At 34.5% G+C, this 19,883-nt stretch overlaps 1 protein-coding gene across 3 annotated transcripts; it reads left to right on the top strand.

The window, feature by feature from the left end:
* Positions 1–233: 233 nt before the first annotated feature.
* Positions 234–16,072, top strand: LOC138939633 (cyclin-T). 3 transcript variants are annotated; one of them, XM_070307611.1, is made up of 8 exons: positions 234–1,276; positions 3,318–3,528; positions 3,606–3,729; positions 3,810–3,855; positions 4,021–4,111; positions 4,317–4,514; positions 4,708–7,902; positions 15,038–16,072. In XM_070307611.1, exons 1-8 carry the CDS (start codon positions 1,131–1,133, stop codon positions 15,107–15,109), a joined length of 4,083 nt encoding a protein of 1,360 aa, XP_070163712.1. In that variant the 5' UTR covers positions 234–1,130; the 3' UTR covers positions 15,110–16,072. The 3 variants fall into 3 exon arrangements, with proteins under 3 accessions (XP_070163712.1, XP_070163713.1, XP_070163711.1); XM_070307612.1 differs by lacking the exon at positions 15,038–16,072 and adding an exon at positions 10,773–11,365; XM_070307610.1 differs by lacking the exon at positions 15,038–16,072 and having other exon boundaries at positions 4,708–9,139.
* Positions 16,073–19,883: the final 3,811 nt, after the last annotated feature.

The raw sequence follows: 19,883 nt of genomic DNA, 5'->3' as shown, positions 1-19,883 counted from the left end.
GAAGGTAGCGATGGGTGCTTTCAGGAGACCCAACCGTTGAGTATCAATCGAACGCGATTGGTTCTTACTTCTAGAAACCAACAAATCAACGTCGAGTGTTGACAAGACGATGCTCGACGGTCGTTTCCTGAACGCGCCACAACACGACGAATCGAATTATACGTTCGATTGGTTCGTATCTTGCGAGTTTATCTAGATACGTTTTCACGGTGTTCGTGAAATTTGTCCAATAGTCTGGGTGCACGTCGGGAAGCGCGTACGCTGGAGCGCGATCGGCGCTACCTTCGAGTGGCGACGAAACCCGAGTCGGAAGAGGACTCGCGGGGACGAACATTCCCTAAAAGAAGAGAAAGAAGAGGAAGAGGAGGAGGAGGAGGAGGAGGTGCAGGAGGAAGACGATGACGACGTGAACGTGGTCTCGACGATGCGGTTCGTCCACGAGTTACGCAACGTGTAATGCGACCGATACAACTTCGATCGTCAGCGTTACGTCGTCACGTCGGGGGATTGCAGGGAGGAGAACCCGATGACGACGCGCCGTCTCGATCAAGTGCGGCTGAGGTTATGGGAGCGCGTTCTCGATCATTCCGCATTTCACGATCACGCGAATCGATAATCGCAGAGGGAATTCATGCTTTACGTTACGTTCGTTTAACGACGGGGTCCTCCTGACGTAATTAATGCCGCGTGCTTTCGCCGCAGAAACGAGCAAGGTGATACGATTGCAAGGCAATGGCGCGACAAGTTGTCAGAAATTTCTAACTTCTCGTCGGTCGAACTAGTCGTTTATACGTATCACGTGGTGTGAAACTTAAAAAAAAAAAAACACAATTCGTGAGAAGAAAATTCTTTTCGTTGCAAAGATTTATTTCTCTCTCTCGCGAGCAACAACTAGGTTCTCCGCGGTGTTTACGATATCGTATACCACTACGGCGCCATTTTGGATGGTTCGAGGGAGCGATTAGACACGTGCGAGTGACATTAGACGGCGGGACGTGACTCTAGTTGCGCTTATATCGAGTGCTCGTCTTCGAAACTCCCCCTCCCCCGCTAGTCCATATTCACACGATCGCGTGAATCGTGTGTGCATCGTTTTCACTCGATCCCGAGTGAATTGTGTGTACATATAAATGGCGGCTGACGAACGATGGTACTTTACGAGAGAGCAGCTTGCAAACACGCCGAGCAGAAGATTCGGCATCGACGGGGACAAGGAACTGAGCTATCGACAACAGGCGGCCAATTTCATCCAGGATATGGGACAAAGACTCGTGGTGTATCCTTTTTTTATTTTATACGCACAAACTTATCTCCTCGCGTTCTTCCACGCTTCTTGCAACATCTCTCATCTCGTCTCGTATCGTAGATAATGTTTCTCGTCGTTGATTTAATTCTGACATTATCGTAATAAAAGATAACTGCACGTCGCGTTCCCGTGTTAATCCTAAACACGTGTCGAGCGGTCTCTCGACACGATGGAATGGACGGGAACAGTGGATTCACCATATTGGAATTTCGTGCATTACAGGTATCGTAAACGATCATACTTGCAAATTTCTACAACGACAAAAAAGAGGAAAATTTATTTCGCACGAGGAAACTGTCGATCGAAGACACGAGACTCGTGTCACGCTACACGAAATACGCGTGTGTGTGTGTGTGTGTGTGTGTGTGTATGTATTGTTTGAATGGTAAGCAAAAAATAATGGAGAATACTGATTGTTAAGAAAGTAAAGAAAGATCCAAGTATTATTCTTACTGAATCAAATTTCATAGTAATGTAAACTACTAAATTTCATCCTATTGATATTTTCATGATGACCCAAGTATTTCATGTCGTCGCAATAATAAGATTTGAATTTTTATTTTCTAGGCGTGTGTAGAAACGTAAGAAACGTCAAATATTACTCAAGTTTTAACACAGTACCATCATTGCGGATCATTACGCAATGTTGGAATAGATTTGGAAATATGTGGAAAAACTTATTGATTTTTATCTCGGATCCTTATAATGGATTTTAGAACTTTTCAGAATGCAATCGTCAGCTATATTTATTCACCTACATCGTGCAAAAAGCAGTTGTTCCTTTTCAATATATTTAGCTAAAAAGATTGTTAAAAGATATTAATGTTTTTGTTTCTTTACACTTTGAATTTCTTTTCTATACATATATATATATATATATATATATATATATGATATATACGGATTATATGTTAATGGTGTATATTAATATTTCAGTAAACTTCACAGAACTGTTATCAAATTCTATCGTACACTAAATTATTATTATTATTATTAGGAAAAAGTATAAACAAAATTGTTGACACATTTCATGAAATTGACATGTGTGAATGTAATCTGAAAATAAAACTAAATAAATTCTTTTTATACCTCTAAACTATTGTATCTTCTATTTTTTAATCTTACCATTTGAATAATCGTATCGTGTTTTTATGAGAACGTAGCAATAGAAAAATATAATCCTATATTTTTTTGTTATTGTTTTTATTCTTTTCCAAATTTAAAAAGAAGTTTCCTCTAAAGAATTTCTTTATATTGTTTTTTGAATTTGGAGAATATTGTGATTGGATCATCTTTTTATTTATTAATTGTATCTGTATACATTATGAATTATCCTGCAGAGATAGTACTATGGATTGAAAATATTGCTACATATTTTTATTAGGTTTTATATATAGATATGCGTAAAAAAGTGATCGTTTACAATATCTAGTTATGTAAAGTTTTTTTAAAACGTTTCTATGAAAATATTTTGTTACTATGTACAATATAATTGTATATACATATATATATATTTGCATAAATAAAAGATGTTGCAAACTGTTTTATTTAGTATATTGATACAAATTGAAAACAAATTTGTCGTGTATATTCTGATAGATGTAATAATATACTTTGCAATTATATTCAGTCGTATTCCAATAAAAACAGTATGCAGATCTTTTTTATTTATTGATTTTTTTTTTAATGCGATATTCTGCAAAGGATAGTGTATAATTATGATTATTTTTTAACAACTGTATAATATTCTGAGAGTACTAATAATTAAAATTTATATAAATTTTGAAGAATGCGCTTATCATATAAGGATATAATAAATATTGTTGTAATATTATTTAACGCACTTGTACCGCGCTAATCAAAAATATAAAGCTAATAATTGTATAATTTCTAATTGTTCTGTGCTAAACAAATTATACAATTTTATAGTATTTCCATGAATATTCTAGCAATTTTCAATTTCTATAAATTCTATGAAAATGAAATGTTTTCCTTAATTCACAAAACAAAGATCACAATTATGTATCAACACAGCTATAGTCTACATGCACAGGTTCTACGTATTCCATTCGCTAACTCAGTTCCACAGAAATGCTATTGCTGTGGCGTCACTTTTTTTAGCAGCGAAAGTAGAAGAACAGCCAAGGAAATTAGAACACGTCATCAAAATGGCATACATGTGTCTCCACAGAGACCAACCACCACCTGACAGTAGATCCGAGGTAAGTTTCAATGATATAATTAAATCACATTTTATCTATTCTTAATATTATCTTATAATAATGCATTTTACTTATAGCAATTTCTTGAACAAGCTCAAGATTTGGTGTTCAATGAAAATGCTCTTCTACAGACGTTAGGGTTTGATGTTGCTATTGATCATCCTCACACCCATGTTGTCAGATGCTGTCAATTAGTGAAAGGTACAAATTAAATTCTTGTGCCATCCCAGCATTTTACTTTTGTTTCAATTACATTGAATTATGTAATCTTTTTATTTTAGCAAGCAAAGAATTAGCTCAAACATCATACTTTATGGCATCTAACAGGTAATGCATATTACTTCCTAATATTACTAAAACTGTATACAGGCTTATCATTGTGTCGCAAGCGAGCATTTATGTTTTGATTCGCAAATCTGTATAGCTATTAAATAATAATAATCTTATAATTATAAGTTATGCATTATTTTTTATACGAGTATTTCTTTTCAGTTTACATTTGACGACAATGTGTCTGCAATATAAGCCCACAGTTGTCGCCTGCTTTTGTATACATCTTGCATGTAAATGGTCTAATTGGGAGGTAAGAGAGCTATATATTTCATAAATATGTACGCAGATTTATGCGGAATAATCTGAAAATAATACAAATGAATATTGTAACAATCGATGTCATATTCATTATACTTATCTTTGTTAATTTATCAATCTATGTCTGTTTTAATTTTTCTCGCTTTACGTTGACTTATATGATTTCCTAACAGATACTTTTTCTTTTTTATATACAGATACCTCAAAGTACTGAAGGAAGACAATGGTTCTGGTACGTAGACAAGACTGTAACTGCAGACTTACTTCAAGAACTGACAGACGAGTTTTTACACATATTCGACAAGTGTCCATCAAGATTGAAAAGGAAAATTATGAGTATTTCTGCAAGTCAGAGTCCAAGCATTCATCATCCAAGTTTACCAAATTCCCCATTTGTAAGTAACACACAAGATTCTACAATCTCGTTATGCTTTTTATTCTCTCTCTCTCTCTCTCTCTCTCTCTCTCTCTCTCTCTCTCTCTCTCTCTCTCTCTCTCTTTTCAATCTTGCGCGATATTATGAATTAAATATTTTTACAGTCTGATATTCTATGAGCAGATTCTAACTCGGTTTTTCCTTTCCGATAGGATACCGAACCACGTAGAGTACAATCTCCGGCAGTGCCTGACACTGCTGCTGCTGCCGTCGCTCATTTAATGCGTTCTCATCACTCGGTGGATAGTAATGCCACTGCTTCCGCTACTGTTCATTCGAATCGATCCCATCATACAACAGACAGCATAACCTCCACTTCCACCACTACCGCCTCTGTTGCTGCCAGTGTTCATTCGAGTCGCTCGCATCACGCGGCGGACGGCGTCGTCCCTCATTCAAGTCGTTCTTCTCATCATACGACGGATGGTGCTGTCGTCGCAGTCGGTCATTCGAGTCGCTCTCATCATACGCAACATGAGAAACAGGATGAGAAAAAAACCGGGACCGTAGGAATATCGACGTCGAGAGCGGCGATGATGGATTATCGAGAATACCGTGAGAAGAAGGAACGTGAGCGTTTGGAGCGGGAAAAGGCGGCGGCAGCCGTAGCAATTGGATGCCACATTGCCGATCCTAACAAGCCTCCTCATCATTCGCATCATCACAAGTCCATGTCGAATGTAAGCGTGCCGAGCAAGCATCAAATGCCGGTGCAAAAGAGCACGAGTCTTCATCACAATCATCATCATCGACCAGACATGAAGGTTGCTCAACCAGTGCCACAGAGACATTCCGCCAGTGGTCATCCTAGAGAACCTAATCGCGATTCCAATAGGCAACGATTGTCGAGAGAGCATAATACTGGTGCAACAGGCACAAACACCAGTATCGTGCATTCGTCACATGCTCACGCCAACTTGGACAGTTCTTTGTCCGAATCTGTATCTCATCGATCGGACGCCAGCAGCGTCACGCAAGATTCTTCGGGATATGGTAGTTTACAAGAGAAAATAAGTAACAACAATCATAGTGGACATAGACTGAACGCACTCGACAGCAAACATCAAGCGCATGATAAGAGGTTGTATCGAGGAGAGGATCCACGGCTCAAATCTGCCAAGTATCAAGATATAAATAGAATCGAGAATCAACGACGAAAGACAGAAACGTTGGAACAAAGATGCGAGGAAGTACGAAAGTTGATCGAGAAACCGTTGCCGCCGCCGAAGCAGGACATGCCGTATTTGATGAATGCGCAGCAAAAACAGCAGGCGCATCATTCTAAATACAATCAGCAGCAGGACAAGTCGCAAAATAGTTCATTAACGAGCGATACGAAGCACGTGGCGATGATCGGTCAGAATGCTCTTTCTCAGGATATATCGCCGAGCGCTTTGCCGTCACAGATGACGCAAAAGTCTGCGCCTACTAAGGCGCAAATGTACAATCAGCATACTGCACAGGGTGTATCCCAGATTCTCAAGGATACCATCAAAAATGGCAATTCCCAATCTTGCCTGAATTTGAATAACATGGATGATCCAAAATCGGAGAAGCGACCGCGAACAATTGTGCACGAGGATCCCATTGAGAGAAATTCCGTCGACATGCAGCAGAGCTCGCACTTGCACACACCGCCTGGCAAGCACAAATCACTCTTTAGTCCAGAGACGCCAACCACCCCCAGAGAATCGCATATTCAAGGTGGTGCGAGGCCTAAATCAAAGCAAAAGCCACTCTCCGCAGCCACGAAGGTGAAGGAACGCGTGTCGCCATTTGCAAATTCCCCGACTTCGCAAGACACATCAGCGATGAAACGGTCATCCTCCAACGATGGGATGACATTCGTGCATAAGAGAGCTCGTACGTCGAGTATTGGTGAGAGTGAACAGTCTGTGAAAAAAACAGAGAAAAAAATGGAAGATACATCCAGTCTGGAGGCGATGAAGATGCTCGGTCGCGTACCCGACTTGATACAACCAATACGCGACAATCCGTCAACGTCTAATAACAGAAGCAGCAGCGCATCGTCTGTCATTAATGATTTGAAGCCGCCGGAACTCATAAAACCGTTTGACTCGGATCCGCCGCGTTTCAATGCGATTGCGCAGCAAAAAGCTTCGTCACTAAATGTGCACACGCTAACAAACGGTATGGATCTTAATGTGATAAAGCACGAATTTCCGGAACAACGTGTGAAAAGGGAACTCTTGGAGTTTTACATAGAGAAGGATCAACCGGGGCACAGGCCTTCGGAATTGTCGCTGCATTCTCACTTGCAGCCGAAACTCGAATATTCGTCGCCGATCAAATCCGCGCAGAGTATAAGTGCATTACTTCAAGAACCATTGGCACCGATGCCGTCGCTGTTGCAGAGCCTGCAACAGGTTAGTGAAGTACCCTCTCAGCAAATGCATCAGGAACAACTACAGCAACATCAGCAACAATCTATTCATCATTCGTTGATGGATCATCAGCTGCCAGTGACAACTCCTTGCTTGTCTATACCGACCATGAGTGATAATTTCACGTCAATAGCCTCAACGGTCGATATCAGTGTTCTTTCCGATAGTGTGCCGATGATGCTGCCAAATAGCGATAATAATATGGCAGAACCGGCAATGCCAACAATTTCCGGATCAGTTCAGATGGTAATTCCCTCGACTGAAGAGAAGCGATCTGAACATCACAAGAGTGAAAAGAAGAAGAAGAAAGAAAAGCACAAGCACAAAGATAAAGAGAAGAGTAAAGAGAAACATAAGCATAAACACAAGGACAAGGACAAGGAGAGGCACCGTGAGAAAAAGGAGAGGAGCGAGGAAACACCGGCAGCGGCGCCAATTAAGATCACGATCCCCAAGGACAAGTTGAACCTAAGCACGGAAACATCGTCCACTATGCTTAGCGCAGGTTCCAGCTCGTCGGAGAATAAGAACATATCGCCGCAGGGCACAGGCTTAAAGATCAAGATTCCGAAGGAACGACTTAAGGGCACTGACAATGTGCCTAATTCGCCTGCGCAGCTGCCAGTGGTACAGGGTTCGCTAAAGATCAAAATACGTACTGACGGTATTTCCAGGAGTTCCGCGCCACCGCCGTCATCGTCGTCGACGAACGGTTCGAGCGTCTCTGCCCAATTTTCTTCCGAATTATCCACGAATGAACCAACGACTCGGAAGCGTTTCGTCGAGATGACCGGCAACAGTTCGGTGATCCTCGGTAGCAATTCCTCGCTACCTACAACAAAGAAGCAGACGGTGATGATACCCGCGACGGGTTACGGCCAGAGCCACCGACCTGGAGAACGGCAGAACGGCAGACATTATAACTCCGGCAGCAATAATAAGGTACGTGGTAGAGGCGGCCGTCAGCATTACGACGGTCGCGGTCCTCCGCCACCACCACCACATCACGCGGCTGCCGGTCAGCGTGGTAGCGCCGGTGGTCACTACCAGCGTGACAATTATGATAACGGCCGTGGTGGCCGCGATCATCAACATCATCAGGTTCCTTATCATTCCCATCAATCCCATCATCCCCCGGCCGCGGTTCGCGGTGATGTTGGCGGATACGACGCGAGAGGGGCTGCTGGCTACCTCGACCAAGCCGCAGAACCGTATTTTTACGCTAACTATCCGTCGTCGATGCATTTTGGCGCACCCGCTGGGTATATGTATGATCCCGCGTATCAGCAGTACTATCAACAACAGTTTCAGCAATCTCAGTATCCAATGTACCCGGCGGGGAACGCCCTGATAATGACACCGGACGGCGGCACAATTAATACGTCGATGCCGCCGCCGTCTTTACTCCCGAATCATCTCTATCAGAATCAACAAAATATAATGCACCAGAATCAATCGGCCGCTCGGCAGAATGATACGCAGTTGTTGCCTCCACCACCGCTTGAACCGCCTCCATCTCCACCACCTTTGCCGAGCGGACCGCCACCCCCGCCACCTCCACCACCTCCTCCCTCTATACCGGAGTAAGACATCTCTATTTCGTATCGTTCGGTAGGACGGACAATATATGTACATATAATAGAGGAAATTGGGAGGAGCTAGAATGTTAATAATATTTCATTCTTTGCTCCGTTCTGAACATGTAACTTTCTCCTAGAGCGGAAACGTGAAAAATAAAGAATTTTATTATTAATTTCAATAATAAAATTTTTAACTTTTTATGTTTTCACCTTAGGGAAAAGTTACATGATCTATACCCTGGTTTTTCATAATTAGTAAAAATATATTTTCATATGATGATACTGACAGGCGGATGTAAATAAAAACATAAAAAAGAATCTGAATTTGAATATCAGATATAGTAAAATTCATTGACAACACGATCTTTCGTGATTTAGATGAGGCTCACAAAGAAGAAAAAAAAAACGTTCATAGAGTGGAAGACAGGTCGACAATTTGACATACATACATCTTATATTAATATAAATATTTTTCTTTTTCTTTATTTTCTTTATATATTTTTCCTGTACAGTTTTCTTTGCATGTATATACTTTGTATAAATTATATTCGGTAGATAGAAACGTATTTCTATTAAAACAATCATATTTTTCATTGTCATTTTGTCCGTGTGCCTTCTATTTTTTTACGAATGATTTGTTGTTTCTTTTTTGAGATTAATACAGATATTTATATATCTGGCGAAGAGGAAGAAAAAGTCCCCCGCATCCGCTGAACGATACTTTCTTTTTTCTTTCCTGCAGCATTTTCGACCAACAATAAGTGAATTGCTCCGGAAGCAATTATCTTTTTGTATAAATTTTTATTGGACACTGAAAAAAATATATAATAAAAATATATAGTTTAAAAAAATGTATATATAAACACAAACACACACACACACACACACACACACACACATATATATATATATTTTTTTTTATACTTGAATGTGAGACGTTGGAGACCGTTATGCGAGATCTACGTGAGACTGTTATATTGTTAATAGTTTTCAGAGTTATCCAAAGCCGGGCGAAAGCGCTATTAATTTTTTCCTCTCTTTCTTAGAGTTTGTGAAATAGTTTGGTAGAGAAATAGTAGCATGTGACACTATTGTACATTATTTACTTTTTATTACATAATTGCTTTATTGTTTCTCTTTCTCTCTCTTCCTCTCTCTTTTTCTCCCTCCCCCCCCCCCCCCCTCTCTCTCGCTTCCTTTTGTACATGTAGCATAATATCCCCATTGTAGAAAACTTTAGTTGGTATTTCATTTCAATATTTTAATTCTGTTGTAGTGAAATTTCTATCGATTCGAAACTTGTTGGAATCGTAATAATGTCAACTTAAATATGCAATTTGTGTGCTTAAAAAACTATAAAAAAACGTACACAAATATTGTAGTTGATATCGTGTAGAAAATGTCCAATCTTTGGTTACATATAATCAATTTCATATATAAATATTATATAATTGAAATTAAATTTATATATATATATATTTATAAATTTAATTTAATTAAATTAATAAATTTAATAACTTTTATTATTATATATATATAATAATAATAATAATAAAAGTTATTAGTGCTGTAATCATTTGATGTGGTTTACAGTATTTTGTATTCATATCTTTTGATTTTCTCCCTTTAAAATTGAATTCACTCAATGTTATATCTATCTAAGATCCCTGTAAGCCAGCATGATCTACATATTATAAGAGTATGCTATAGAAATAGACTTGCTTGTTATTACTTTTCTTTTTATATACATAATGATTTAAAAGATAATAAGAATAATTAAATTATAAAAATAAAAGTTGTATATAAATATAATTCTCAAAATTTGAAAGAGGATTTATGATTAAGAACAAGGGTGATAATTCCTGTTAATATGAAATCCTCTGCATATAAATATATAATATTTTTGTATAAATTTAAATATATATGTATACCTTGGAAATATGTACTATGATTTTATCTATGATTCTAATCTATGATTCATATCTATTATTTCAATAGCTTTGTTACATCTTTGAAACTTATATTATATAATTTCTAAAATTTTCAAAAAATTTCCCAATTAGCTCGTTGATGATTATTTTAAAGTGATCTTAAAATCATATATTTGATATTTGTCTTTCTAAACATAATTTATATTCTTGCAATTATAATAGTGCTCGGTTTTTTATTTTGTAAAAAGACATTAATTTTACAAGAAACAAGAAATTTTTTGAAAATTCTTACTTTTTTCAGATGTCTCTACACACATTTTTACATGCGCTTTATCCTCATCACGATACATCACATAATAATTAACTATTAATTAACACAATTAACTATCGGTTCATATATATATATGAACATTTTTATAAAAAAGTCACACAGTATAAGTTTACAGCCATAGTTGCGATAAAGAAGAAAACTGTATTGTGAAAGTTTGAGAAAAAAGACACTGCCAGACTGATAGACGAAAATATATAGTAGGAAAGCGTATAGTAGCGAAGAAAGCGACTATAATATTCGATAGGGCGTCAATGGTATCATTTTCGAAAAACTATATTCGTGAAGGTAATTTAGCGAGTAGCGACAGAAATTTGAGCAACGCTTTTGCTGGCCAAGAGAATAAACGATAATATTTATGAAGAATCAATTGTGAGAAGAAACACGAACTTTTGTTATTGAATCGGAGATTATTTATAATTTTTCGATTAAATGTTATGTATATTTTTCTTAACGAGATAATGTGGAATTTTTATAGAACAAATATTGACTCAGGAACTTGTTGGATTAAATTATGCGATCGCGATATATATTACGCTTGGAGTATATTTCCTATATATTGCATATATATATATATATATATATATATGAATATTTTTTAAGGATTGTATATAATATAATATAATATATATAACATGCGCGCGCAGAAAGCGATATTATATCGGAATCGTGAAAATGTATCATTGTTGTTAATTGTTATAACTATTGTCACGATTACTGTCGCTATTTTAACGTACGCCAATATTAATTGATTTGCGAAAAGATTGCAGAGGAATTATGATTAACGATATAGATGTGATAATCTTTAATGATATCCTGTGTGTAACTATGTAGCTTTTTCTTCCCGTGTAAATTTGAATATGCTTTGAAAATGCGCTAAAATCACTTTTTTACTATTTTTAACATTTGTAATACATATATGTGTATATTGTATTACGTGTATGAATATGTATATATTCATATGTGTATGTATGTAATCTATTGAATTCTGTGAATTTTTACAAGGATCACTATTCACATTTTAATTTGATCTATCCCACGCACACACAATCTAAATCTCTTTATTCAATTTTTTATAAAGTTTTTCATATATCTGGTGTCTTTTTATAATTAGTTTCTAGATGACTGCTGATATTTTTTGTCTATCTCTAATTCATTCCACTTTAATGACTTTGATTTAGTTTTATCTAATGCCGTAAATATTATTTATGGCTTTATGGTGTAAATTCCTCGTAAAATGTTGCTATATATTTAACATATGATATTTTTCTGATATCAATTAGCTTTCCATAACTATCATATTGAAGTTTACATGGGACGAAATAATTTTTTTAGGCACATGTACTTTTAATCGCGACTTTTCTCATCGTGTACGTGCAGTCGGATATTTCAACTTTATTTTAGATAATCTCTATTAGTATTTATATATACATATTCAATATTTTATAAAAGTAAAAACGTTGTTTTCAGAATGTGATATTTTAGTGTTGCACTAAGGAATTTTAAGAAATGCTACATGAGAGAAATGATGTTATCAAACACGTTTCTTCTCTGTGATTTAAAGTTGCAAATTAATTAATACCAAGCGATTTAAATGTTTTTTTTTTTTAATTTCTATTAAATGTAAATCTAATATATTGCCAGTATCATTATGGAATCGTGCACAGTGAATAAAACGCGCGAGTTGAAGAGTTAACGCGAAACTGCGTAGTCATATTGTGCAATCACGATAATAGTGGAAAGACAAAATAATTGCTAAGGTAAATTTCTAGTTCTTATATATTCTGTGATCGTAAGAAATTTAAGAGAAAAAGAATATATATATATTTACATGGCGTCCGATTATCATCTTTCTTCGTTAACGTGACGAATTTTTGGACCAATTTAGAGCTGATTTCGTGGCGAAAATTTTATGATGGCCTTAATTTTTGTATCGAATTAATGAATGTTATCGTTGATTAAAATTGCAACTTATTTGATCTTATCTTAATAAGAATATTATCTAAAACTAATTGTCTCGAAGTATTCGATGTTGCAAATTACCTAAATAATGACAAGAACTTTTTTAATAAAACAATAATTTGAAATTTAATAAATGATCCGTGATTGATGTCAAATTTGATATATAACAATGAGAAAGAGAGAGAGAGAGAGACAAGCATATGCGAGAGAGATATAATACATAATATATATATATAAAAGATGTGTGAAGTTTTTTTATGCGTTTTTCACAAAAATATTTTGAATTAAAAAAATTTATATTTGTTTATTAATCATTGAAATATTTTTCTTTGCTCTCGATTACTACGCCACTTTTTCGATAACATATATATGTATTTTGTCATAAAAATAAAAAAAAAACTATCTAGGTTTGAATTAATGGATTGGTCGAATAAATCAGTGTGTAACCGCAATGTTTCTAAACTGCTGTCCAGCCAACGTATGCTACATCGATTTAAACAAGTCACACTAAAATATTGTGTATACACGTACGAGCTCAAGCGCATGAGCAGCGAATGATACGAGTGAATTGAGGGATATAAATATTAAGGTACAAGTAATTCTCGCCAAAAAAAAAGAAAAAAAGAGACATATATATATACGCGAACACGTTTATTGCGTAAATTCTGTATACGATGTATATTCACCATTTGTCATGTACGCTACCTGTTTCGAAAAAAAATGCAGATATTATGAAAATGTTTGTTAACATATAGTTACAAAAACTTAAAAATTGTTTCAATTTTTAATCTAATAATGAATATTTATCATTAATTTTGCGTTCGTGTAGTACTCTGTACAAAAGACGAGTGTATGTGTATATATATATATATATATATATATATATATATATATATATATATATATACGCGCGAAGATATAGAACGTTATTTTTATCAGGAACCGCTCTACATGCAAGAAGAGAAGATTATACAGCAGGGATCGTACGCGTCACGTGGTTGACAAAGAAGAAGAAAAAAAAAAAAGAAATATAAAAGCAACGCAAATAAAAATTCTGTTCAAACGAAACGTACCTTAGTGATTATTTTGTCTTTTTCTTAATACCACACATATCATATAAATATATGCAATATCGCATACCGTATCGCCGTATTTCTTTTATATGTACTAACACATCACGGCTTAATATATTATATACGAGTACCATATTGCGATGATTGTCATATTATTATTACGCACAAAACACAAATTCGGCCAAATCAACAAAATGAAAAAATTAATTACGTTGCTGTCATGTCATTTGTTCTCGTTGCTTAGGTGAAGGGTACATTTAGGACTATTGTTGTTACTATTGTTACGAGTGCAATTATTGTTATTGCTGGTTTATATTGCTGCTTGTTGTTGTAATAGTATTATTAATTGTTTTGCGATGTGTGCACGTGTATGTCTATATATATATATATATATATATATATATATATATATATATACGCGCACGGGTGTGCGCCTGTGTGAATGTATGTGCATGCATATATATGTGCATATATGTGTGCATGCGCACATGGATGATGGCATGAACGTGAGCATGCGCTCGTAGGCTATGCATTTTTATAATTCGAATATATTCTTATGCATAGAATTCGCAAATGTAAAAGCTTCTCCTTTGTGTAGCTTCATTAAGATACGCTTCATCATCGATTCATATAATCGTATTCACAGTATAAAAGGAAAATCAAAAGATCATCGCAAAAATCCTAATATAATATTCCCATTATTCTCTTTTTATTCGCTTTACTAATTTTAATCGACTTATTAATTATTAAATGTCATTACATATGCTTTGTCTTCAAAAGATTTTACACGCTAGAATTAATCTTAAACAATCGATTTTTGATAAATTATCCATTACTCTCAATCCTCTTCACAAATTGGGTTCTTGCGAAAAACGATAATAAATTACGTACAAAAGAGAAGAAAAATAAAATTTGTATTACATTTAGTCATAGATATATTAAAATGTGTGAATTGAGTCGTTTATTTTGGAGATTTTATTAAAAACGAATATATATGTCGGATTAGTTTATAGATTCACGTTTAATTAAAGTTTATATAGTATTTAATATATAATTCTATTGTTTTCAAAATAATAGACTCGATTATTAAAAATATATGAGACATATTTGTTTACATAATATATTAGCTGTTTATGGAGTATTAGCGGATTCATCTTTGCATTATTTCACAGCAGACGTCACATCTTTATTTGTCGTTTTCAGGAAAGACACACATCCAGCCATCACAAAAGCGCCAACAAGCTATCGCAATCTCAGCAGTTCCATACGACGTAGTATGCTGTTGGACTAAATAATAAGGAAGTGTCCCGAGTGATCTGTCCAATTTGAAGAGGAAAGAGTGAGTGAATTCCAAATAGCGAAAGCTTATTGAACGGACGGATTTCGTCAAGGAAGAAATATCTATCGATACATCTTGGAAATATTTGATGAATATCTGCGAGATATCGTCTGATTTGCCGCTATGCAATCGATCGTTTGCTTCAATAAGGATTATCTCTTCATTCTCTCGTTCTTTCCTATCTTTTCTTTTTGTTTCTATATTGTTTCACTTTCTTTTTCGAAAGAAAAACTTGTACAGTTATCGCACAATAACTAGAAATATTTCACAACAGCTGAAATTTAAAAAAAAAACAAAAAAAAATGAAACATTGTGTAGTAAAAAATCTGAATAAAAAAGAAAAAAATTATACAATTCTAATGAGCTAGATATTAATTCGTCCATGATTATAGATAAATAATGTTTTCACTCACTCGTCTTCCATTCGTACAGCATATATGTTACAATTGAGTGTCGATTCTTAAAGGGGGATGATCCTTGTTGATTTGCAAGACTGAGAATGGTGTTCCACTGCGCGTGTCATAAATGAAAATCAGCTGTTAGCGATGATATGCGTGATAATACATTGACGGATTTATTGGGATTGTAAATATTGATGTTGAACACTTTGCTATTTTTTTTTTGCGCGAGACCATATTTATTCATTATTATATCTGAATTATGTCAAAGTTATTTTTATTTTATGTTAGTTTTTCTATCCCTTTCCCTCTCTTCAAATTTCAAATGATTGATAATTATGATATTATTTGCAGCTATTAATTTTTCACAAAGAAAAGCTGCAGCTAACTCTACTTGTTAAACCAAAGAATATTAAAGAAATATCTTTTGTAATCAACTCGTGCAAAAATAGCGAAGTGTTAAGAGTCAATAGAAAGCAGTTAATATATATATATATATATATATATATATATATATATATTGCTTTGTAAGGAATATGACAGTATGGTTATAGATTGTTTTAGACAGAATAGAAAAAGAAAGATTAGAGAAGAGAAGAGATTTTATAAGCCTGACGAGACTTTGTGAAGATAGAATCTTGATAACAAAAAAAAAGAAAGAAAGAAAAGAAAAAAAGAAAATCGAAAATTGTATTCTTAGATTCTTTCCTCGCACTATTTCGTCATCCTAGATATTTCATACTTATTACGTTCCTCACTCGAAGGAACGTGAATATTCATCGCCGAATATTCTTGGCCCGTAAATTGATCGCCAAACTGATTCGTTGCAGAGGAAAATTTGGCAATTAATTTTGGAAGTTTAATTTATAGCTATGTCCAATGAAAATTTTAAGTAGATTATTATATAATAGCAAAAACTCCCCGCGATGCGTTTCAATTCGCTCGATAGATAGATGGGGGATAGATAGATGGAAAATTACATACTTGGATTATATTAGAATTATATCCTTACATATAAATGCGCAAGCTATTGTAAGTCTCTTTTCTAAGTGAAGTAGTAATCTTATTATGTTAATTAAGATTTAAGAGTCGTTTTTCCTGACTCCAAGTACATTATGCATTTAATAATGCCTTATTTCCGGCTGTGTTTTAATTGATATGTTCTCTTTCATTTCTTTTTACATCGTCAGCATGGGGATGTCATAGAGAGATGTCACACATATATTCATATTTTTTCATATAATAATTTAACATTCTTAAATCCTCCAGTTTTGACAACTTACTTCATCAAAGTTAATTTTATCGATGCTATATCTTGTTAGTGATTGTTCCGCGAGATAAATCCATCAAATATCTCTACAACGAAACGATCGATTTAAATAAGAGGAAACAAACGCATACGCATACACATTCACAAACGCAGTGAAATATCTGCTAAATGATATTTATATTTGTTTTATTATCCTGTAAATAGTTCTCTACCTGCATAATGTAGTAAATAAATATAATACACTATTATGTAAGTTATAAAGTAAGTTAGTATATATAAAGAATGATAGAGTAATATTGATATTATCAACAGACTGTAAATAAAATTATTTTGTATGCCAAAAGAAACCAAATGAGAGTAAATTACTTCGATGCACGGTATCACGCATAGTTGAATGCGTACAAGAGACGCGTATATATGCACGTACACACACTCGCGTGCACACACGAATCGAATGCTCTTCAAAGATCTATAGTTATGCGCAATTACCTGCAAAATCAATGTATATGTGCGCAATGATTTGTGTCGATCGATGATACGTACCGATTATACTTTGTTAAGCGGTATTATAGTATATTAAAACGCATTCGTTCGGTCGATGATCGTTCAACCATATTTTTTTTAAAATAACGATCGACTTAAATTAAGCCTGACTTAAATGTCAATTATATAAAAAGTTAAGTGTAAAATTATATTACGTGCGCATTGTATCCAGCAACAAGATAAGAGAAAGAGATATGTTAAACTATTGCGTTTTTTATATGTATATATAAGAAGCATTTTTCTATTATCGAGAGGTTTATGTATTGAAAGCCGAAAAGAATCCAATGTTATATTGATTATTGTCGATAAATGTTGGATGAATTTTCATTAGGATGTTTCCTTTTCGCTCTATCGTGAATGATTCACACGCGTAACTGCATGTCTTATTCCTCCTCTTTTTTTGTTCTTTTTTAATATGCGAATATTTGTGTTCCTTAATCGACATACGCGAAATGCGTACGACGAATCGTATCTATCGACAATATATGATCTGAGAACGAGGTAATGCAAAGATGCATTATTGCGACAATGTCCTTCGTCGTACGATGAACAGATCGTCAAACGACGATCGAATAACTGGCGCGATAAAATAGCAATGCTGCGTTTCGCATAATATGGCGGGAATATTTTTAATTCTTATTATGGTAGAGAATATAGCGAACGATAAGTCTATTTTATCGCGCCGATACAATATATTTTGGCGAAAGTTATCAAGAGAAGAAGAGAAAAGAGAGTACGATAGAACTAGACTATATTTTTTTTAGCAATTTTCTTTCGTTAATAATATTTTTCGTTATCCTCTCGGTTGCTTAGACATTTATAGTTAATTAATTTTGCTAGTATATGTAATTATCACAACTATGGGATTAATACGAGCTATTGTATGAAGCGTTATATGCAACTCATGATAAGGATTATATAATATTATAATTATATATATATATATAATCTTTTTTATTTTCTCGTTTTTTCTTGCATTATGTATAAAAAATATAATAAAAATTTGTTCACATAATTATAGCAAATTTTTGACAAAATATTTTTCGATAGTAACAGATTCTATTAATTGTAATTCGATTTTAAAATTGAAAAAAATAAATATTTTTTTATGTATTTAATTAATATTAATATATTAATATTAATTATTTTTGATATAAATACTTAAAACTGGTTCATCCAATGGCTCGTATTTAAAACCATAAAGTAACGAGGACATTGTCCGAATATTAAATTACGAATGCGTTAATGAAACGGACGGCTAATTGCGACCTTAGGAGGAATGGGCTACTAGTGAAAGTTGATAGGAATCTTGTCCACAATACTGTACATAATAGTTATAAGGACTTAGAGGGAGAAAAAAAAAATAACAACCCATATGCAAAGCAAAAGGAAGGAATGTAACTCATTATTATCGCTCGTAAACCGTGTGCGTTTTGCGATTTGCCGTGAGTGTCCTCGATCGCGGCGAAACAAACTTTTTATTCACGCGAGACATTATTATTATTGTACAATGTTAACGCTAATAATACACAAGCGTGATATTATTTTCTCTCAGATTTACCTGAGAATCATAATAGAACCGCCGCCATTTCGATTTATTTTTACCTTTTACCTCCGAGTTACGATTCGCGTCCCCAAACTGCGGACATGATTCAAATTTGAATTTTTGGCGCGATCGAGAACCCGGCTGAACCGAGCCGAGTTTGCCTAGTTTAAGGCGGCGTTCAAAAAAGTTATCCTCAATAAAGAGAGAAGCAAAGGATCATTAAAGCATATTATCGAAGGCTTTTTTCAACACCTGTGTCCACTTCTGTACATACATACATACATACATACATATTCATCTTAAATTATGCCATTTATATATTTTATTTATATGGAATTGATCGCACAATTTTAAATCTTGCGAGGATGCAGGATGCACATGCGTACATTATAGTAACTGATTTATAGGTTTCATGTATAAAATTTCTTTCAAAGAAAAAAAATTCATTTTTTTAATACATTAAAATGTATTAATATCATATTATATCGTATCATATTGTATATTATATCATATGATTGATTTCGCTTGTAATCATTGAAATTAATTTTGTTTTATAATCAATTTGATATTTCGAGATTTTTCTGTCTATATGTGTGCGTATCTAAATAGAATTAACGCAAAATTAACGCATTCAAAATGTAATATAATATTCATCTTTTATATATTTTTTCTCTTGATGTTTCAGTGGTAGAGACTTCTTCGAGTACTTCATGTTTTAGCATACAGATGTCTCTCTCTACGAGAGACATTTGTTGCTCTTACCACCTCTTATGCGGCGTCTACAATAGAGATTTTAAGCCTTAAGAAATTGACCAATCACAGTCGAGTATTCTTCTCATACCTGATTGTGATTGGTCAATTTCTTAAGGCCTAGGGCTTAAAATCTCTATTGTAAATGCCGCATTACTCCAAGGTTATGCATATTTTTTCGTAATATGTCCTTAGAACATATA

Source organism: Polyergus mexicanus, unplaced genomic scaffold (assembly GCF_030449975.1).
Source record: "Polyergus mexicanus isolate NDT 795.1 unplaced genomic scaffold, iyPolMexi1.0 SCAF_14, whole genome shotgun sequence".
Taxonomy (NCBI): domain Eukaryota; kingdom Metazoa; phylum Arthropoda; class Insecta; order Hymenoptera; family Formicidae; genus Polyergus; species Polyergus mexicanus.
Note: the sequence above shows the minus strand (reverse complement) of the source record. Positions and strands in the feature narration are given on the sequence as shown.